The sequence below is a fragment of the Chiloscyllium plagiosum genome, unplaced genomic scaffold (genome assembly GCF_037043375.1).
Source record: "Chiloscyllium plagiosum isolate Xiang-an unplaced genomic scaffold, Cpla_swu_hap1 HiC_scaffold_37, whole genome shotgun sequence".
Lineage (NCBI taxonomy): Eukaryota > Metazoa > Chordata > Chondrichthyes > Orectolobiformes > Hemiscylliidae > Chiloscyllium > Chiloscyllium plagiosum.
Genome location: NW_028270175.1, coordinates 25,374,967 through 25,395,689, shown reverse-complemented (window position 1 = coordinate 25,395,689; position 20,723 = coordinate 25,374,967). Strand labels below are relative to the sequence as shown.

At 41.2% G+C, this 20,723-nt stretch overlaps 2 protein-coding genes across 5 annotated transcripts in view; one reads left to right on the top strand and one right to left on the bottom strand.

Annotated features, from left to right (window-relative positions):
• Positions 1–20,723, top strand: part of LOC148139783 (uncharacterized) — a 93,041-nt gene that overhangs the window by 6,574 nt on the left and 65,744 nt on the right. For all 3 annotated transcript variants that reach the window (XR_015753465.1, XM_087980484.1, XM_087980483.1), the window contains exon 2: positions 8,414–8,537. Coding sequence is in view for 2 of the 3 variants with exons in the window: in XM_087980484.1 (XP_087836610.1) it covers positions 8,498–8,537 (40 nt within the window). In the remaining variant the exon portion in view is untranslated. The remainder of the gene's footprint in view (positions 1–8,413; positions 8,538–20,723) is intronic.
• Positions 1–20,723, bottom strand: part of arhgef19 (Rho guanine nucleotide exchange factor 19) — an 88,321-nt gene that overhangs the window by 61,906 nt on the left and 5,692 nt on the right. Inside the window, exon 2 of one of the 2 annotated variants that reach the window (XM_087980479.1) lies at positions 16,675–16,718. The exons of the other annotated variant lie outside the window; for it this stretch is intronic. Within the exon in view, the coding sequence (XP_087836605.1) occupies positions 16,675–16,690 (16 nt within the window). The 5' untranslated portion in view covers positions 16,691–16,718. The remainder of the gene's footprint in view (positions 1–16,674; positions 16,719–20,723) is intronic. 2 annotated transcript variants of the gene reach the window in all.

Sequence of the window (20,723 nt, the reverse complement as noted above, 5' to 3'; positions counted from 1 at the left end):
TGCAACATGACGTCCCAACTCCTGTACTCAATACTCTGACCAATAAAGGAAAACATACCAAATGCCTTCTTCACTATCCTATCTACCTGCGATTCCACTTTCAAGGAGCTATGAACCTGCACTCCAAGGTCTCTTTGTTCAGCAACACTCCCTAGGACTTTACCATTAAGTGTATAAGTCCTGCTAAGATTTGCTTTCCCAAAATGCAGCACCTCACATTTATCTGAATTAAACTCCATCTGCCACTTCTGAGCCCATTGGCCCATCTGGTCCAGATCCTGTTGTAATCTGAGATAACCTTTTTCGCTATCCACTTTCCCATCTCACAGCTTCTCACCACATCCTTCAACTCCATCTCTTAAGGGTGGCACAGTGGCTCAGTGGTTAGTACTGCTGCCTCATAGCACCAGGGTCCCAGGTTTGATTCCAGCCTCTGGCATCTGTCTGTGTGGAGTTTGCACATTCTCGCCGTGTTTGTGTGGGTTTCCTCCAGATGCTCCAGTTTCCTCCCATAGTCCAAAGATGTGCAGGTTAGGTGAATTGGCCATGTTAAAATTGCCTGTAGTGTTAGGTGCATTGGTCAGGGGTAAATATAGGGGAATGGCTCTGGGTGGGTTGCTCTTTGGAGGATCGGTGTGGACTTGTTGGGCTGAAGGGCCTGTCCCTACACTGTAGGGAATCTAGTCTAATCTTCAGCCTTCCCTCTCTTCATTTTCTTTCAAACATAAAATCTGAAATTGTAATTATCTCATTCCCTGCCAGCTGTAAAACAACCCAGGGCTTGACATTAGTGGTGTTATAATCCATAGAGGTTACTACTGGAGATGTCAGAGCTTAGAGTAAACTCTGGCTTGATAGGTCATGTGTTGTTGGCTAGTCTTTCATACTTGCCAAAAGTGATGCTTTGGCCTATTCAGGCCTCTCAAGTACTGAGGGAGGGGGGTTGCTTTCAGAGGACCATGTTGAAGACTGATCTTGAAGTTTATCCAACAAAATATTCTTCAGGACGTAGATAGAGCAGTAGCTGGATCATTTATACACGCAATGAGCATCTGGCTCTGAGGCAACATGGCCATCTTATATGTAAAACCGCCTCATACCAGCTTCTTGAAAAGAGAAACCGATCCCGTCACTAATTAAAACAAATTTCCATGAACACTCTGGGAGATTTGCAAACTACTCTCTGACCCAGACTGATTTTAAGTTATAGTTCCATAAAGACTGACTTAGTTAATCCTTAAGCTTCTTCATAAACATAGTCCAACATCCATATGCCACAAACCTTACATAAAAATGAATTTAGATGAGTTTTAGTCAGTTGAACAAGATGTTTTACATGACTGTTGAATCAAACATTACATTATTGTTTGAAAAGGAATTGGAAAAAGACATAAAAAGAATATAAAATACTTCATGCTGGGACCAATAGGTAAATGGAACTAGTATTGATATCTACAAAACAGAGAGAACATTTTGGATTTATATTGTTTCTTCCATGACCTTAAAGTACCCTAAAGTGCTTTAAAATTAATGTTGATGTGTTGGCATCGTTGTAATGTATGTAATGTGGCAACAAATTTAAAGCAAGTTCCCACAAACAGTGGGAATAGTGGTTAGATAGCCAGTATTAGGCATGTTCATTGAAGGATAAATATTGGCCAAGACAATGGAGAGATCTCCTCTGGTCTTTTGAAACAGTTGTCTTGGCATCTTATGCATCCACCTGAGGGGCAAATGGGATCTCAGTTTAATGTCGTATCTTGAAAGATGGATCTTCCACCAGTCCTCAGTACTGCACTAGAGTATCAGTCTGAAGTTTGTACTCACATCTCCAGATAGGTTTGTTAGCTGTCTTGGAGTCTCCAGGATTGCAAAATCAGTCTCAAAGACACTGCTGTGTCAATCACGGGAATAAAAGAAAAGATTGTGGTGATTTTGTCATTTCCTTTGAACATTTCTTTTTAACAGATATAAAAATGTTCAAAATGGAAGGCGAAAAGACTGATGGTTAAGCATCATCCAACTGAGCAATGCTTTGGCTTTCCATTTCGACTAGGGAACACTGCGTCACAGGGATGAATGTGTTGGTCAACTAGTGGCTCCTGTGTGGGGGAAGTCATGTGATGAAATCTCCAGGAATATGCTGGATCACACTTGGCAGTCTTATCTCTTGGTGAGACTGGAAATCTGCAGACTCCAGCTGAAGTTCAAGTGCTGCTGCAGAAATAATGGGTTGAATAATCCCCCACTTTTGGTGTAAATTGTACGCAGGCAGAATACCTGGAACTGGGGAGGGTGAGAAAGGTGAATACTGACAAGGAGAAGAGGAATTTGCATTCAACTGCAGGTTTTGCTTGTTTCTTCTCCAGACCAGTAGTGATGCAGTGGGGGAGACTAAATAACTGCCTGATCACCATTTGGTTAGGAAGGGATAAGTTGAATGACCTTGCTGGAAAAATGCGCAAGGATGTCAGATGTGATCAAGGAAGGATAGTCAAACCTTGCACTGCAGTATAACTGATTGATTATATCACTGCTGAAGAAAACAATTTCATTTTACTTCTTCCTAGGCCTCAGGATGTCTATCAACCCAGGCAGACACCCTCTGAATAATCTCTATCAGTTTGGACCATGCTCTAATGACTTAAATGACCCAATTGTCACCTACCCAGCAATACTGAGCCTAGTGCTGCACAATGTAGCAAGTTTTATCTGAGCCACTATCTGTCCTTAGCACTGTCAGGGAAAGCAGTCCCTCGCTGCTGCAATGTTTCCAAGAGCTACACTGCACTTGTTGAAGTGGAGTCGGAATTCTAGAATTTCGGGCTCTATGGGTCTATCAATGTTTTCCAATGTTAAGCATAAATCCATACCTTCCTTTGGTGCTGAAAGACAGTGCACGTCACTCTAGCAACATCAAAGCCATGTTCTGATATCCATATAAAAAGAGAAGCAACTTTCAGAGATGGGGCCTGATACATAGGCAGAGCTTACCTTTGGTCATCAGGTAAGTGATACATGATGTTGGTTCATCTGATTCACTCCTGGTCTCTAAGAGAATAATCATATTTCACCGCACCATGACTTTAGCAAACTTAATCATACAACATCTTGCCGATGCTGATTATTAATGATTTCTTTTCAGAACACATTTTGAGAAGTTCAACATGTTGCAATGCCATAATCTGTAGCTGTTTGACTCAACCTATGATGTGTAATATTTTGAAACTCATACAAGTGTTATACTAATGGGTGAGATTAATCCCTTGATGAGGTAAGCAACACAACACCCTACCATGATGTATATGTGGCCCTTTGACCTGGATTGGCACAAATTCCTGATGTTGTCAACTCAGAGAACATCAAAATGTTTCACTCTCCAGAAAACTCCTATGATTCAAGGAAAATTGTTTTATGAATTGGAATTTTCTAAATTGTTGTTGTGAGTGAAACAAATTGTGAGAGTGGCCCACTGAGGTTACTATAGCAACAGGCATCACCACAAGTTACCAAAGGAAATGCATGACAAAATGTTTAGTCAGAATAACAATTTTTTGAAGGAGAGGAGAGAGGTAGCCAAGGAGAAAGAGTTTGTGACACAAGAAACACAGACTGTTCACTGCCCTACTCTTTAACCTTAGATCCTTTCTGTTTGCTCCCACCACAATATTATCATTCATTTCTGCTGCTGCCTCAGTCCATTTGCTACGACAATCCTTATCCATGCTGTTGTTATCTCCATGTTGACAATTCCAACCCTCACCAACCCAAAACTTTGTTGCTCACAGTCAAACTCACATTAAACAATGACCCATCACGCCCTCTCTTCCGAAGGGTCTGTTTCCATGCTGTACATCTCTATGACTCTTCTTGCTGATCTAGACTGACTTCTGGGCCACCAATGCCTCAAATTAACAATTCTCACCCTCATTTTCAAATCACTCCATTGTGCCAAACATTCCATCTTCCAACCCTACAACCCTCTACAAACTCTGTGTTCCTCCAATTCCAGTCTTTTCTGCACCTTCATTTTCAAATCACTCCCCTGTGTTTACACCCTAAACTCTGGATTTACCTTGCTTACCCCGTTTGTTTCTCTGTCTCCTCTAAAAGGTTCTTTAAAATGTACCGCTTTGACTAAGCTTTTGATCAACTGTCCTTACATTCGCTAATGTAAGAACATTCGCTAATTTTGCTATGTTAAAGGTGCTATATAAATGAAACTTGTTATTGTAATGCTGTTAGACATCTTGTTGGGTGTTGCCAGGAAGACACTGCAAAGATCAGGGTGTGTAGGAACCGTAGGACAGGTTACTACAAGTAGGAGAGAGAGAGAGCAAGCAAGAGCTTTAGATAATGCAGAGCAACCTATAAAGGTTGGTATGGTTACTGACTCCAATCCTGTGTTCACCCCAAGTCCATACCGCAGTTATTCAAAAGCTGTGAGGAGTAGCAGCTTGGAAAAAAGGAAAGACGTGTATTTACGTAGCACCTTTCACCAACACCAGATGTTTCCAAGTGCCTATATGCACTTCGAGTCATAGAGATGTACAGCACGGAAACAGACCCATCAGTCCAACTCATTCATGCCAACCAGATATCCTAACCTAATCTAGTCTCATTTACAAGTATTTGGCCCATAGCCCTCTAAACCCTTCTTATTCATATACCCACCCAGATACCTTTTAAATGTTGTAATTGTACCAGCCTCCACCACTTCTTCTGGCAGTTCATTCCATACACATACCATCCTCTGTGTGAAAAAGTTGCCCCCTCTCACCCTACACCTATGTCCTCTAGTTCTGGATAGGATAATTAGAGGTCTAATTATCCTATCCATGCCCCTCATGATTTTATAAATCTCTATAAGGTCACCTCTCAGCGTCCAATGCTCCAGGGAAAAAACAGCCCCGACCTATTCAGGCTCTCCCTGTAGCTCAAACCCTTCAACCCTGGCAACATCCTTGTAAATCTTTTCTGAACCCTTTCAAGTTTCACAACATCCTTCAGATAGGAAGGAGACCACTTGGTAAATTGAAACGTACAGATCCTGAGAGGACTTGATAAGGTTGATGCCAGGAGGATGGTTCCTCTTATAGGGAAGATTAGAAAAGGGGGACACAGTTCAAGAAGAAGAATATTCACTTTTGAGACAGAGATGAGGAGAATTTATTTCTCTCAGAGGGCCATTAATCTGTGGAATTTTCTTCAGCAGAAAACATACGAAACAGAGTCATTGAATTGATTCAATGCTGCGCTAGAAATAGTTTTGATGGACAAGGGAGTCAAGAGTTTTGGTGTTCAGACAGGAAAGTGGAACAGAGATCCACAATCAAAATAGCTATAACTTTAATGAATGGGGAGTAGGCTTGAAGGGCCAAATAGCTACCTCCTAAGTCATTTGGTCCTAAACTCCCATGAGGAGCAATGTGATAAGGATCAGAAAATCTGCATTTTTTTGGTGAAGTTGATTGATGTATAAAAGACACCAGAGATAACACCTCACTGGTCTTTGCCAAAATAGTATCATGGGACATCTTTTAAATCTACCTAAGCAGAGAGAAGGGGGCCTCGGTTTCGTATCTCATCTGCAAGACAGCATCTCCTACAGATACAGTGCTCCCTCAGAGCTGCACTTGCGTGTCATGCTTGATTTTTGTGCTCAAGGCCTGAGGCAAGACTTCAACCCAGAACCTGGTAATTTAAAGGCAAGCATCTGCTACAAACTGAGTCACAGCTTATTTATCCCCAGCCCATCCAGAGATGTGATAGCTTCTCTGAGCAGAAAAAAAATCCTTCCTCAGCCTGAGGGCTAACGAGACCAATTGTTGGGCCCTGAATAGTTGGGAAGGCTGGGGTGTGAACAGCACCCATATTGTGGAGTTGGGGGTGAAATGCAGAGTGGGAGATGCCAGCCTGAATTTGCGGAGCACATTGCCAGCACAAACTGGGAGTGAGTTGAAAGAGGAGCAGCTTGAAGTAATGAATTATGAACAGGAAATCCTGTCAGCTTCAACTGGGGGTGGGAAGAAGGATTCCACATTGGGTGGGCTGTGGAGTAAAGTCTCAGTTTGGAGGACAAAGGGCTTATCAGGTTGAAGAAAGATGTATAAGTGGGTGGAAGGACAGGACAAAATGGTGGATATGAATTGTAAAGGATGGAAGAAGGGACTCAGTGAAAATGCTGGGAGTTGGGTTTAATCCTAAACCTGGGCGATTTAAATCAGAATGGGCCGACTGTCTCTCTAAACAGAGATTGAGAAATTAAACGTGGGAAAGCAATTGATGAAGTAATTTTGGAAAGTGATGATCTGTTTTAAATGCTGAAGAAACAGTTCTTGCCTTCTTTTTCAGTCTTTGTATTGTGAAATAGCTTTTCACTGTGCCTTGGTAAGCCTGACAATAAATTCAATTCGTTCACTCAAATATTAAATTGTCACAAAGTATAATGTTTAATGTACAAATAATTCACAGAATTGTTACAGGAGGACATTCATCCCATTATGACTGTACTATTTCTAAGCAATTTAAATTAATTCCAATCTCATGAATTTTTCCCATAACCCTGCGTGTTGTTTCCATTTAAACAACCATCTAAAGCCTTCTTGAGCCGCACATTCAGGGATGCATTCTAGACCTCTACCACTCACTGTTGAAAATTTTTTTCTCACCTTGCATTACTTCTTTTTGCAAAGCACTGCCCTCTGGTTCTCAATCCTCTTATGTGTGAGACACTTTCTCCGTATCTATTCTGTGCCGACAACTCATGACTTTAAAAACCACTAACCAACTTCACTTATCTTCTCCTATCTGTGGAAAACAATCATTCCTCAGAACTGAAGTTTCTCATCCCACGAATGATTATCATATACCCAGTCTGCACTCTCTCCAATGCATCCACATCCTTCCTAAAAGAACAGTAGATGATACTCCAGCTGACATCTAACTTATTGACTTATATAGGTTCAGCATAACCTTCCTGCTCTTGTACCCAGTTTATGAAGCCTAATGCATGTACTCATCCAGGTCCCTTTGCTCCTGAACATTCCTTAGAAAATTATCTTTATTTTCTACTGTCTCTCCATGTTCTTTGCACCAGAACATATCACCTCATCGCTTCTCCAACTTGAACATCATCTGCTACCTATCCACCCTTCCCACCAACTTCTCAATGCCCTTTGGAAGTTCTACACTATCTTCCTCACAGTTCAATGCTTCTAAGTTTTATATCATCTACAAACTTTGAAACTGTCCCCTGTACACCAAGATCTGGATCATTTATAGATCAGAAAAAGCAAGAGTCCCAATAATCAATCCCTGAGGAAGCCCACCACAAATCTTATTCCAGCCTCAAAAATATCTATTAACCATTATTCTGTGTTGCCTATCCCTCAGCAAATTTTGTTTCCATGTTTTTATTGTTCCTTTTATTCAATAAGCTGTAAGTTTCCTCAAAGTCAAACGTCTTTTAGAAGTCCATGTACACCGCATTAAATTTTCCCGTAACAACATTCTTCATTACCTCTTCAAAGAAAGCCTCTAAGTAAATACAATTTTCTCTTAACAAATTCACACCGGCTCTTCCAAATTAATACATTTTTCCACAAAACTATGAATTCTATCCAAAATATTGCTTCTAGAGGTTTCACAGAGTTAAATTGACTATAATTGCTGGGTCTATCTTAGTGCCGAATGTTTGCAATTCTCCAGTCCACAGACACCTGCCCCAAGTCCAGGGAAATTGAAAGATTATTGCCCGTGCCTTTGTAATTTCCACTCTCACTTCCTTCAATATCCTTGGACGCATCTCTGCTGGTTTCTGGTTCTGGCCTTAACATCCTTAAACATGATGTGGAGGTACCAGTATTGGACTGGAGTGGACCAAGTTAAAAATTACACAACACCAGGATATAGTCCAACAGATTTATTTGAAAGTACTAGCTTTCAGAGCACTCTTCCTTCATCAGGTAATTAGTCGAGTTACCTGATGAAGGAGCAATGCTCTGAAAGCTAGTGCTTCCAAATAAACCTCTTAGACTATAACCTGGTGTTGTGTGATTTTTATCTTTAAATTTGACAGCTTATCCAGTATCAGCTCCTGACCAATTTTAAATCTTTCTAGTGACATTGTTTCTCCTCTGTCACCATGGTCTGGGCAGTATCTGCCCAATAAAAAAGACCACTGCAAAGTATTAATTTAACACCACAGCCATGACCATTGCCTCAAAGTGTAAATTTCCTTTGTTATCCTCAGTTGGCCCAACTCCTGCTTCCATGTTTTTTTTTAATATTTATGTGCCTTTAGAAGACTGGGAGATCTCCCTGTATGTTAGATGCCAATCTTTTATCATAATCCCTCTTCATTTCTCTTATTTGCTCTCTCACCTGTGTTTATATCCTATCTCTTCCAAAGGTACTGAAGGAATATGACCATAAGATGTCAGTATGGAAGTAGGCCATTCAGTCTATCACATATGCTGCACTTTTCAATGAGAACATGGCTGATTTGATAATCGAGAGTATCCTCAATGTTGAAGGTAACAACAATTTAAGTTCTAAACTCTGTAGAACTGTTGGTTTTCACTGCTCAGAGACTCAGGCCACTCTTGAGTCACCAGCTTTAGTGTTTTGAGATTGATATGTTTTGAGGGTGCTGTTAGGGGCTTTAGTATATCTGGTTCTGTAAAGTGTTGTTCATACTCTCAGAATCCTGAACAAATAGCACAAGCCTGGGCAATACATCCAGACTCTGAATCATAGAATCCCTGTAATGTAGAAGCAGGCCATTTTGCACCTCAAATCCACAATGCCCCTCTGAACAGCATCCCACCCAGAATCATCTCCTTACCCCATTTCCCATGGCCAATCCACCTAACCTGCACATCTTTGGACTGTGGGAGGCAACCGGAGCACCCGGAGGAAACCCACGCAGACACTTGGGAGAATGTACAAACTCCACACAGGCAGTTGCCCGAGGGTGGAATCGAACCCAGATCCCTGGTGCTGTGAGGCAGCAGTGCTAACCACTGAGCCATGTGATGCCCTATTAATCGAGTTTTTAAATTCCACCAGCTGCCATGGTGGGAATTGAACCCAAGTCCCCAGAGCGTTCATCTGGGCTTCAGGATTACTAGTCCAGTGATATTACCATGACACCACCATCTCCCCAAAGTGATTCGAGACTGAATCTTGGCAGAGGAGCAGTGCCTAAGTGGGTGGGCAGTGTTTCTATTGGGACGGCTTCCCCAGCTTACTATGGCTTTTTGACTCCATAGTATGTGCAGTTTTGCTTTGACTGGACCCTGCCCAGAGGTCAAACTGGCAGCCTGGCTCTCCATCAGGAAGGGAGCACTCCAGAGGAGGTCACACCGGAGGTAAGCTGCCTCCTGTTGCTAGTGGAAGCATGGGCTGGTAGCAGAAGAGTCCAAGCCCCACCTTCAGTAACAGTTGGAGAGAAGGTCCAGTTAAGATGGGAGGAGAAGCTTGAGGGAGCACAAGAACAAGCTCTTACCTTCCCCAAAAACCTGCCCTTACCTCCCTTCAGCTGCTGGGATTCCTGAGGCCCAGGAAATGCATCCAGCCAGAGTGATGCAGTTTAAATCATTAAAGTAACTTGTTGGTCAATCTGTCTGCTGGGAATGGGTTTGGTACCACTGCTTCTCCTGGGCTTTGGTCAGAAGCTGTGCTATGATGGAGATTTGTGAGGTTTAACCATCTTACTTGCATCCCTTGGCAGTTAAGATCAGGATGCCCTCTAAGTAACACTCGAAGTACATGGACCATTTAAATTGATGCAGTAACTTGAAGGGCTTGACTTGTGCTCAGCCTACACTATAACGTCAGGCTATTGAACAGTTGCACTTCTTAGAGGGAAGACTGTTTAAAGTTAGATTTCTCTCTCATTATTCTTTGATCTGTGTAGCCTGTGTATTGCACCTTCTGGTACATTCCAGATTGCTGCATAATTGGGCTTATAAGGAACACTGGTGAAGAATCAACTCAAATTTGATACTTACTTCTTCAACTGAAGCACTATTAATGCTTTGTTAACTGTATTACCAAGATTAAGGACGCACAAGTGAAGGGCACTCACTTAGGTGGATAATTACTTTGACAGGGCTCCTGTGGTGCACTGGTAGTGTCCCCACTCTGAGCCAGGATGCCTGGGTTCAAGCCCCATCTATTCCAGAGCTGTGTCATAACATCCTTCAACTCAGAAAATATCTAAGTACTTTGCGCACATATAAAGAAAGACTTGCCATGTTTACATGGCCTAATGGAAAAGACGTTTGACTTAAGTATGATTCACAATACCTTTAATTAGCTTATTTGTTTAAGTAAGAACATGAAATCAAGAGTAAGCCCATTCCACCATTTAATATAGTTGTGGTTGTTTAACACAATGCCTTTTGCCCACACTATCCTCATAACCCTTTCCACCATTAATAATCCATATTTTTCTCAACTTCTGCTTTAAAATATGCTCACATACTGAGGTTACACAGCCATCTGAAGTACAGAATTCCAAAGATTCACCACTCATGGAGTAAAAGAAGTTTTCTGTATCTCAAGCCTACATGCCATTTCTTTATTTTTAAGTGATGTCCCTATTTTCACCTCCCGTGTGTATTCCTTTGAGTATTTTGTAAGTTTCAGTGAGACCACCTCTCATGATCCAAAAATCTATAGAATACAAGTCCAGTTTGCCCAAACCCTCTTTGTAGGAGAATCCTGCCATCCCAGGAACAATATCTATTTTTTTTCAAAGGAGAGTAAAGAAAGACTTCTGAGACATTGGGTATTGGTAGAGAAGAGGCAGAGATATGTGACATTGCATTCTGAAAATAAATCTATTTACAAGAAAAGGATTAGCCTCTGATCCCACACTAGGAGGTATCGAGTCATATAGCACGGAAACAGACCCTTTGGCCCAACTTGTCCATGCCAACCAAGTTTCCCAAACTAAACTAGTCCCACTTGCCTTTGTTTGGTACAAATCTCTCTAAACCCTTCCTATTCATATACCCATCCAAATGCCTTTTAAATGCTGTAATTGTACCAGCCTCACCACTTCCTCTGGCAGCTCATTCCATACATGCACCAACCTCCATGTGATAAAGTTGCCCCATAGGTTCCTTTTAGTTCTTTCCCCTCTCACCTTAAACCCATGCCCTCTAATTTTGGACTCCCCATTTGCCTGCATTTGGCCCAAGTCCCTCTGAACCTTTCCTATTCATGTACCTGTTCAAATGTCTTTTAAGTGTTGTAACTGTACCTGCATCTATCACTTAATTTAAGAAGCACTCTCAGGTCATAAGCACATTGCAATGTAGGGGGATGTGAATGCAATGTACAGATCGTTCTGCTATAGCACATGTTTCATTAATGTGAATTCGCTGTAACACAATTGATGAATTGGGACATTGTTCCTAAAGCGCAAACTTTTAAAATGTGTGTTGGCTGTAACATGATTACATCGCCAACACCTTAAGTGCTGTTTCACAAGAAAGACGTTGCACGAGAAAGCAACCATCACGTTATAGAAAAACTACCTGTAACCTCCTGGGATCTGAGCATGGGGCGTAGCGGAGAGCAGGTATAAATGATTTTGCAGGGGTAAATGAAATGACAGGAGTCATGGTTTGTATTACCAATCCTTTCCTAGCTACCATCAGTTCTGAAGGAGGCTCACTGGACCTGAAACATTAGCTCTGATTTCTCTCCACAGATGTTGCCTCACCCGCTGAGTTTTTCCAGGAATTTCTGTTTTTGTTCATGGTGTACATTGACTCAGGAAACAATTGATGAGAGTCTCGGAATTTGAGAGAAAAATTAAGAAATAGAGCTTCCAGATGTCAAACATAAATCAAAAATGAAACAAGGGTGTGTGTAGGAGGGAATGAGTCAGATTATTGAAACACTGAGAGCACTACCAGGAAAGGAGTGACTTCAGTTGATCAGGACTGGGGAGAAAGTCCTCAATCAACAATGTCTTATGTTGTGAAGATTTACACTACAATGGGAGAGTGTGGGGGTTGTAAGAGCCATAGCAGTGGAGGCAAGATGAGGAAATGGTGTGTGCTGTATAAATAATGGCTCTGAAAGGGCTAATGTTCATGTGACATTGGCCCCATCCATTCTACTGATGTCACACACAGTCTGTGTATGGAGACATGTTTTTGGAGTTTTTGATTTGAAATGTTAATGCATTTGATTCTTCTTTAGCTTGTTGCATGCAATATATTGCAAACCTTACTAGTAAGACCATTACTACAGTAAGTACAATAAATATTACCTTTATGAGCAATCAATTTATCTGAAAAAAGTGGGCATGCCATGGCATTATTTGTCTCATTGAAGTGTGCCGTGTTACTGAACAGGTTAGGAACCACTGTGTTAAGAGTGTTTAAGAACGCTGACAGTGTTGGTTCAGTCAAGATACAGGCAGAGGTGGCTTTGTACATTGCCTATTCTAATTTCCCGATTGTGATATAATGGGTCAAGAGTAATAGAGATGTGATAGAGATGTTAGGGGGCTGAAGTAATTCCAAAGATGTGTGGAGAGCCAGCATCGGTAAGCCTTGGACAACTGAGGAATCAAGATTCTAGTCCCCTCTAGTCTTTGGAGGGAGCAGATGTAAGTATACCAGCTGCTGGAGTCACATAGTACAGAAACAGACCCTTCCGTCCAATCAGTCCATACCAACCAAAATCCCAAACTAAACTAGTCCCATCTGCCTGCGCTTGGCCCATATCCCTCCAAACATTTCTTATTCATGTACTTATCCAAATGTCTTTTAAACATTGTAACTGTACCCACATCCACCACCTTTTCAGGAAGTTCATTCCAGATACAAACTATTCTCTGTGTCAAAATGTTACCCCTCATGTCTTTGTATAATCCTCCTCCTCTTACCTTAAAAATATGGCTCCAGTCTTGAAATTCCCCACCCTGCCTTTCACCTTATCTATCCCCCTCATGATTTTATAAGCCTCCATAAGGTCACCCCTTAACCTCCTGCATCCTACTGAAAGAAAGTCCTAGTCTATGTAAATGTAATTGAACTTATTGCTCAAATCTTATTGTTATTTAAGAACAGTGCCTCGTCTGTAGATACTTCACACTGGTGTATCCTCTGCCACAAATTACTGGATAAACCCACAACAAAGAGAAGAAAAAGGAGGACTAGTGACAGCAAACTACCTCAAATAACTTTTACCTGGTGCCACATACTGGTAGAGGTGGCAAACATCACAAGGTCCCGGAGTGGTCAGCAAGTGATACGATTAAATAGAAAGAAAGTCAGGAAGATAATAACGATTAGGTCAAAAAGAACAGTTGAATGAGTAAGATTGTCAAATGGACAGCAGCTGCTTTGAGTGTGAGTATGTAACTGTGTAAAATATGTGTAACTGTGTGAAAAGGATTGAATTAATGATGGGAAGTATAGCATAATGGTAATGTGCCCAGTAATGATCTGTTGTACACAGACAGCTTTTTCACAACTGATACCTTTAAATTCTCAGATAACATTTAACACAGCATATACCTTGCGTGATACCTTCTAAGTTACTGCATAACCATGTATGTGTGCAGCTTTAATAGAAATTTTGTATAATTCAACTGACAGAGACAATGCTTGAGCAGGAGCTGGAAAATGCACATTCCTGGTCACAAATATTCCGAAGAATCTGAGTATCCGCGAAAGGAAGGAACAGCAATATTAACTGATGATTCTAATAGAGTGATGGGATGTGGAATTGTTTTCAGGGATGATACAGTAGCTGAACCGATTTGATTTTAGAGTAAAGGAATAAGAAGGGACTGATACATTACCGTAGACCACAAACAGTGAGAATGATTTAATGGGACAGCAAATTAGAAATATATTTGGGAATAAGAAGGGGCTATGATATGAATGATTGCTTTAATCTAAGTGATAAAGAAGTGGAGGAACTTCACCATAAAAAGGTGGTTTCTAGATCAGCCTATTTGAGCATTTGCTAAAGTTACTTATTAACATTCTGGTCTGTCAGTTCAAGTCTTATGCTAGGCCTACGGCATGAAAATAAGGAGGTAAAAACAATGACTGCAGATGCTGGAAACCAGAGTCCAGATTAGAATGGTGCTGGAAAAGCACAGCAGTTCAGACAGCATCCGAGGAGCAGTAAAATTGATGTTTTGGGCAAAAGCCTTTCATCAGGAATACAGTATTCCTGATGAAGGGCTTTTGCCTGAAACATCGATTTTACTGCTCCTCAGAAGCTGCCTGAATTGCTGTGCTTTTCCAGCACCATTCTAATCTGGGCCCCATGAAAATAAGGAGTAACTCTCCAATGCAGCACTGAGGGAGCACTATACTCAAGATATTAAACTGAGGCTCTATCTGCTGGCTCTGGTGGATGCAAAAGATTCCATGGCATTATTTTGAAGTTGGGGGGAGTCAGCCCTGATGTCTTGACCAATATTTATCAATCAATTAGTCATTCCTGATTAAGGGCTTTTGCCTGAAACGTTGATTTCCTGCTCCTCGGATGCTGCCTGACCTGCTGTGCTTTTCAAGCACCACTCGAATCTTGATGAATATTTATCAACACCATTAAAACAGATTTATTGGTCATTAAAGTGCAATTACTTCTGTAATGTAGGAAGCCTGGTAGCCAGTTTGTGCAAACTCTCACAAAGAGATAATCCGCCAGATAATCTGTGTTTTTTTTTAATGATGTTGATTGAGTGGTAGGGATGACCAGCTCAGGTGTTAGAGCAGTGGTTTTCAACCAGTGTGCCACAAAAACTATCCGAATTTGCTGTGAAATTTTGTACAAGGGTAATGAAAATCAATGTAAAACAAACATTGTTTCAATTTAACCAATATTCTATCCAGCCAAAATTACAACTCAAAAAAATTGATCATCAAACGCGAGGTATTGGTTTCTCAATTTTCCATGCACAGGCCCTAGGGCAGTTGACGTGATCATTTTTACCACAGAAACCAAGCAAGAGCATTGGTGTACTTTGTTTTGTTGATAGTAAAAGGAAACAAACAAACTAATATTAGCCTGTGCAGCTAAATTGCCCGGATCCATATTTCTTTGTGAAATCTGTTCTTTTTAGAACAGGGGAAGAAAAACGATTAAGGGGCAATTCATCCACTAATTCAGTCAATGGTAGAACATCTGAATTCAAAGGAAAAATAGCAAGAATATCAGCAGGTCCAGGTTTCGCAGTAACCTGGTAAATTGCAAATTATTCTATTAATGTGTTTTGCCCAAATCCATTGAACTTCAATTATGTATCATTTCAGCTATTTCACAAAAATTATACTTTTAAAAATATTATTAGAAACACGAAAAGTCATCTTTCTAAAATGCATTTACAGCATCTGGGTTGCTGGATAATCCAGAATTTATTGACCATCCCTAATTGCCCAAAGGGTGTTAAGTGTGAACCCACAATACTGTGGGTCTGCAGTCAGATGTAGACTAGATTCCTTTCCAAAAGGACATTAGTGAACCAAATGGGTTTTTCCCCAATCAACAACAATTTCACAGTCGTCATTATGTTCTTAACTACAGATCTTTACTGAATTGCAAACTCCACCATCTGCCATGGTTAGATTTGAACCTGGGTGTCCAGGCCATTATCAGGATCTCTGGATTAGCAGTAATACCACGAGGCCAGCACCTCCCCTGCAGAATTGAGATTGCTGAACCAAATGCAATGCATGGAACAAATATAGGGCCATGAATAGTTAGAAATAATCTAACAAAGTAGAGTTTGAAAATACTTGCAGTTGAAGACGGTGTAATTTTCCCTGTGGATTTGAAATGTTAATGCATTTGATTCTTCTTTAGCTTGTTGCATGCAATATATTGCAAACCTTACTGCCTATCTCCTTTTCCACCTATCCACTCCACCCTCTCCTCCCTGACCTATCACCTTCATCCCCTTCCCCACTCACCCATTGTACTCTATGCTACTTTCTCCCCACCCCCACCCTCCTGTAGCTTATCTCTCCACGCTTCAGGCTCACTGCCTTTATTCCTGATGAAGGGCTTTTGCCCAAAATGTCGATTTCGAAGCTCCTTGGATGCTGCCTGAACTGCTGTGCTCTTCCAGCACCACTAATCCAGAATCTGGTTTCCAGCATCTGCAGTCATTGTTTTTACCAACCTTACTAGTAAGACCATTACTACAGTAAGTACAATAAATATTACCTTGATGAGCAATCAATTTACCTGAAAAAAGTGGGCATGCCATGGCATTGTTTGTCTCATTGAAGTGTGCGGTGTTACTGAACAGGTTGGGAACCACTGTGTTAAGAGTGTTTAAGAACGCTGACAGTGTTGGTTCAGTCACGATACAGGCAGAGGTGGCTTTGTACATTGCCTATTCTAATTTCCCGATTGTGATATAATGGGGCAAGAGTAATAGAGATGTTAGGGGGCTGAAGTAATTCCAAAGATGTGTGGAGAGCCAGCATCGGTAAGCCTTGGACAACTGAGGATTCTACATGAAGACAGAGAAACTGAAGGAATAAATATTGGCCAACACACCATGGCTAAATCTCTCTTCTTTTACAAAACTTTGCTCAATCTTCAAAATCAAAATCTATGACACTGTTTAGTTCTGCTTTGATGATCAGACAAGGCCAGCTTTTCTGAAAGGCTTACCGCCATAGTGCAGCATATCCTCAGTCCCGCACTGGAGTGTTAACCTGAAATTTTTCAGAAAGACTAAATGAAAGAATGAAGAGAGATTGGTCAGAAAAGATAAGAGCAATGATAGATTTTATACAAACATCAAAAGAGTTTTCAAAAATTAAAGAATAGGGTTAATCAGTGACAAAAATTGGAATCTCATCAAGGTTAAAATATGAGTCAAGATTAGAGCGGTGCTGGAAAAGCACAGCAGGTCAGGCAACATCCGAGAAGCAGGAAGATCAACAATTTCGGACAGGAGCCCTTCATCAGGAATGAGGCTGGAAGCCTCAGGAGTGGAGAGATAAATGAGAGGGGGTGGGGCTGGGGAGAAGGTAGTTGAGAGTGCAGTAAGTGGATGGAGGAAGGGGGTAAAGGTGATAGGTCAGAGAGGAGGGTGGAGCGGATAGGTGGGAAGGAAGATTGACAGGTGGGACAGGTCATGAGGATGGTGCTGAGCTGAAAGTTTGGAACTGGGGTAAGGTGGGGGAGGGGGGAGAGGAAATGAGGAAACTGGTGAAGTCCACATTAATGCCATGGGGTTGAAGGGTCCCAAGGCGGAAGATGAGGCATTCTTCCTCCAGGTGTCGGGTGGTGAGGGAGTGGTGATGGAGGAGGCCCAGGACCTGCATGTCCTCGGTAGAGTGGGAGGGGGAGTTGAAATGTTCAGCCACTGGGTGGTGGGGTTGGTTGGTGCGGGTGTCCCAGAGGTGTTCCCTGAAGCACTCTGCAAAAAGGCATCCAGTCTTCCCAATGTAAAGGAGACCGCACTGGGAGCAACGGATACAGTAAATGACATTTATGAAAGTGCAGGTGTAACTTTGATGGATGTGGAAGGCTCCTTTGGGGCCTTGGATGGAGGTGAGGGGGAAGGTGTGGGCCCAGGTTTTGCAATTCCTGCGGTGGCAGGGGAAGGTGCCAGGAGGGGAGGGTGGGTTGTTGGTGGCGGTTAAGGGTTAAAATATGGCCGAGATATTAAATTAATACCTTGCCTCAGAAGTGTGTGGGAATTGAAATGAAGAGGCACTACAGGGTAGCTAGGGACGGGCAACAAATGTTGGCCAACCAGCAACACCTATGTCCCGCAAGTGAATTAAAAGAAATAGGTGAAATAATTAGATAGGATGACACTCAATAAGGAAATAATTCAGCAAACATGATTGGAATTCAAAGCAGAAAAGCACAAATTCTGAAGGCTTGTAATCCAGAATACTGAGGAATTTTAAACACAATCTTGAAAGGATCCTTGAGCGGATGGTATTTCCAAAGGAAAATCTCTATTCAAAAAAGCAGGTAATTATTGATCAGCCTAATATTGGTAAATTTCCAAAATGATAATATGGGACAACACTGATATTCAGCATAAAAAGACAGGAGTTAAGAACAGCCAGTCCATATTAGTAAAAGGGAAGTCATGTCTGATTAATTTTATATACTGCAGCTCTTTGAAGAAATATTGAATATATTCATAAAGGAATTGCAATAGACCTTGCTGACCTACACTGGCCCCCAATCCAGCTATGCCTCGACTTTAATTTCCTTGTTTTCAAATCCCTCTTAATGCCTCATCCCTCCCTACCTCTGCAGCCTTCTCCCACCATAAAGCCTTCCAAGATCTCTGCACTCCTCCAATGCTGCACTTACAATTTTCATTGCTACTCTCACTGGTGGCACTGTCTTTAGGTAGATCTAGGATCTGGAATTCTCTCGCCTGGGCTGAGAAATGGCAAGTAACATTTTCGCCACCCAATTGCCAAACAATGAGCATTGCCAATAAGAGATAATCTAACCACTGTCCTTTGATATTCAATATTATTACCATCACTGAACCTCAATTATCAATGTCCTGAAGGTTCCATTGATCAAACACTCAACTGGTGTCTCACCAAATAAACACACTGGCTAAAAGAACAGGAGAGAGGATAGGATTACTGTAGTGAATAATTCACCTCCTGACTCCCCAAAGTCTGTCCACCATTCAAAAACACATCAGGAGTGCAATGGAACATGCTCCACTTGTCTGGATGAGTGCTGCTCCACAACACACAAGCAGCATCCAGAACAAAGCAGCCCACTTTATTGGCATTACATTCCCAAGCATCCACTCCCCCCTCCACTGTCACTCAGCAGCAGCAGTGTGTACTATCTACAAGTTGCACTGCAGAAATTCACCAGAGATCCTCAGACATCATCGTCTAGAAAGACAAGGTCAGCAGATACATGGGAATATCACCACCTACAAGTTCCCCTCCGAGCCACTTACCATCCTAACTTGGAAATATATTGCAACAACCTTTAGGCTGCAAATCAAGAGAACTTAGATAGGTTTGTGAATTGGCAGATATATGTTTGAGTTAAATTAATTCAGAAAACAATGAATTGATATTTAGAGGGAAGATCAGAGACATTGGACTGCAGCAGTTCAAGGTGGTGGCCCACCATTACCTTTTTAAGGGCCAATAAGAGATGGGCAATAAATGTTGGGCAACATGATCCAATATGAATAAATAAAAATATGTTTCATATACTGAAGGAATGCAGAAAGTGTTGCCTTTTGGAGTTAGTTTTAGGTTTTTAGCATTTTCCAATATATGTTTTAATTAAAGCACCAAAAAAATAAAATGCACATATTGCACAAAAAGGGGAAATAGCTACTTTTAGGCTGCAAATCAAAAGAGCTTAGATAGGTTCGTAGATTGGCAGATAAACCTTAGAGTAAAATTAATTCAGAAAATCATGAGTTGATATTGAGGGAAACATCAGAAAGAAACTATATTTAACAGTGGAAACTGGTTAACTCAGTTGATTGGATGGCTAGTGTGCAATTCGGAATAACATCAGCATCATGGGATTGATTCCTGCCAAGGATGACTTGGAAACAAAAGCAGAGATTTCTGGAAAAACTCAGCAGTTCTCGCAGATTCTGTGGAGAGAAATTAGAGTTAACGTTTTGGATCCAGTGGCCCTTCTTCAGAACTGACTTGGTACCTGCCTCCAAGCCCTGAGACTGTATGGTAATGGCAAACAGCCACTTGCCAAAAGGAAACCACCAGGGAAATAGCTCAGGATGAGGCATCAGTGGACAACAAGCCAAAGACCTACCTTCAGAAAGAGCGACATAAATGCATGAATATCCAACAATAAAGTTTCAGGATTGGAAATGTTGGGAAACCTTAGTGGTTCAGAAACACAAAAATGCTTCAAGAAACATTTAGCAGATTTAAAAAATAGCAGCAAATCAAAGAGGTGCTGTTAAACCAATGTTAAGCTGCTGTTAAAACATTACAGACAGATTGTCCCACTCCAGAAATGATTTCAAAGCCAAGGAGAGAATATGAATTGGATTTATCAGGAAGTTGCCAAGTATAAACAAGAAAAATGTGGATCACTTTTCACCAGAGCAGAGTGGGATAAATGGAGATAAGATAAAGTTGTTCACATTTGTAATGGATTTTTGTCTGGATAAATGGGAATCTAATGAACATAAATTTATTGTCATTACCAAAAGATTAAAAGGAGAGATTGACTTATTTTTACATATTTTGGTTGTTCCAACATGCACTGCCTAAACAGAAACAGAAACTGGTGTAAGCAATGGTTTTTAAACAGGAAGTGAGTAAGTATTTGAAAAGTTTAAAAAAAGGGGACCGCGACAAGGCTTGAGGACATATTGTGTTGAATCTATGATTTGAAAAATACCCCATCAGCATTGCTAAACGCAACATGGACAGATACAAATAAATATCCCATTCATTGCCCGATCAATTACACTCAGTTTAAATTCAGCATGGCTAAGACACAGAGTAAGACACCCTTTTCACTGCCCTGTCAAGTTGGTTAGTTTCGCTGCAGTATCAGGGGAGCAGGTTAAACACAGCAGAAACTATGTGCTGCATAAAACGTGCTGAGTAAAATGCAGTTGCAATCAAATGTTGTACTCTCAGTATTTGTCCACTACAAACTGAGTTGTAATCATCTGAAATTATTCCACAGATAAAAACAATTGTGTGTTGAAAATCTGA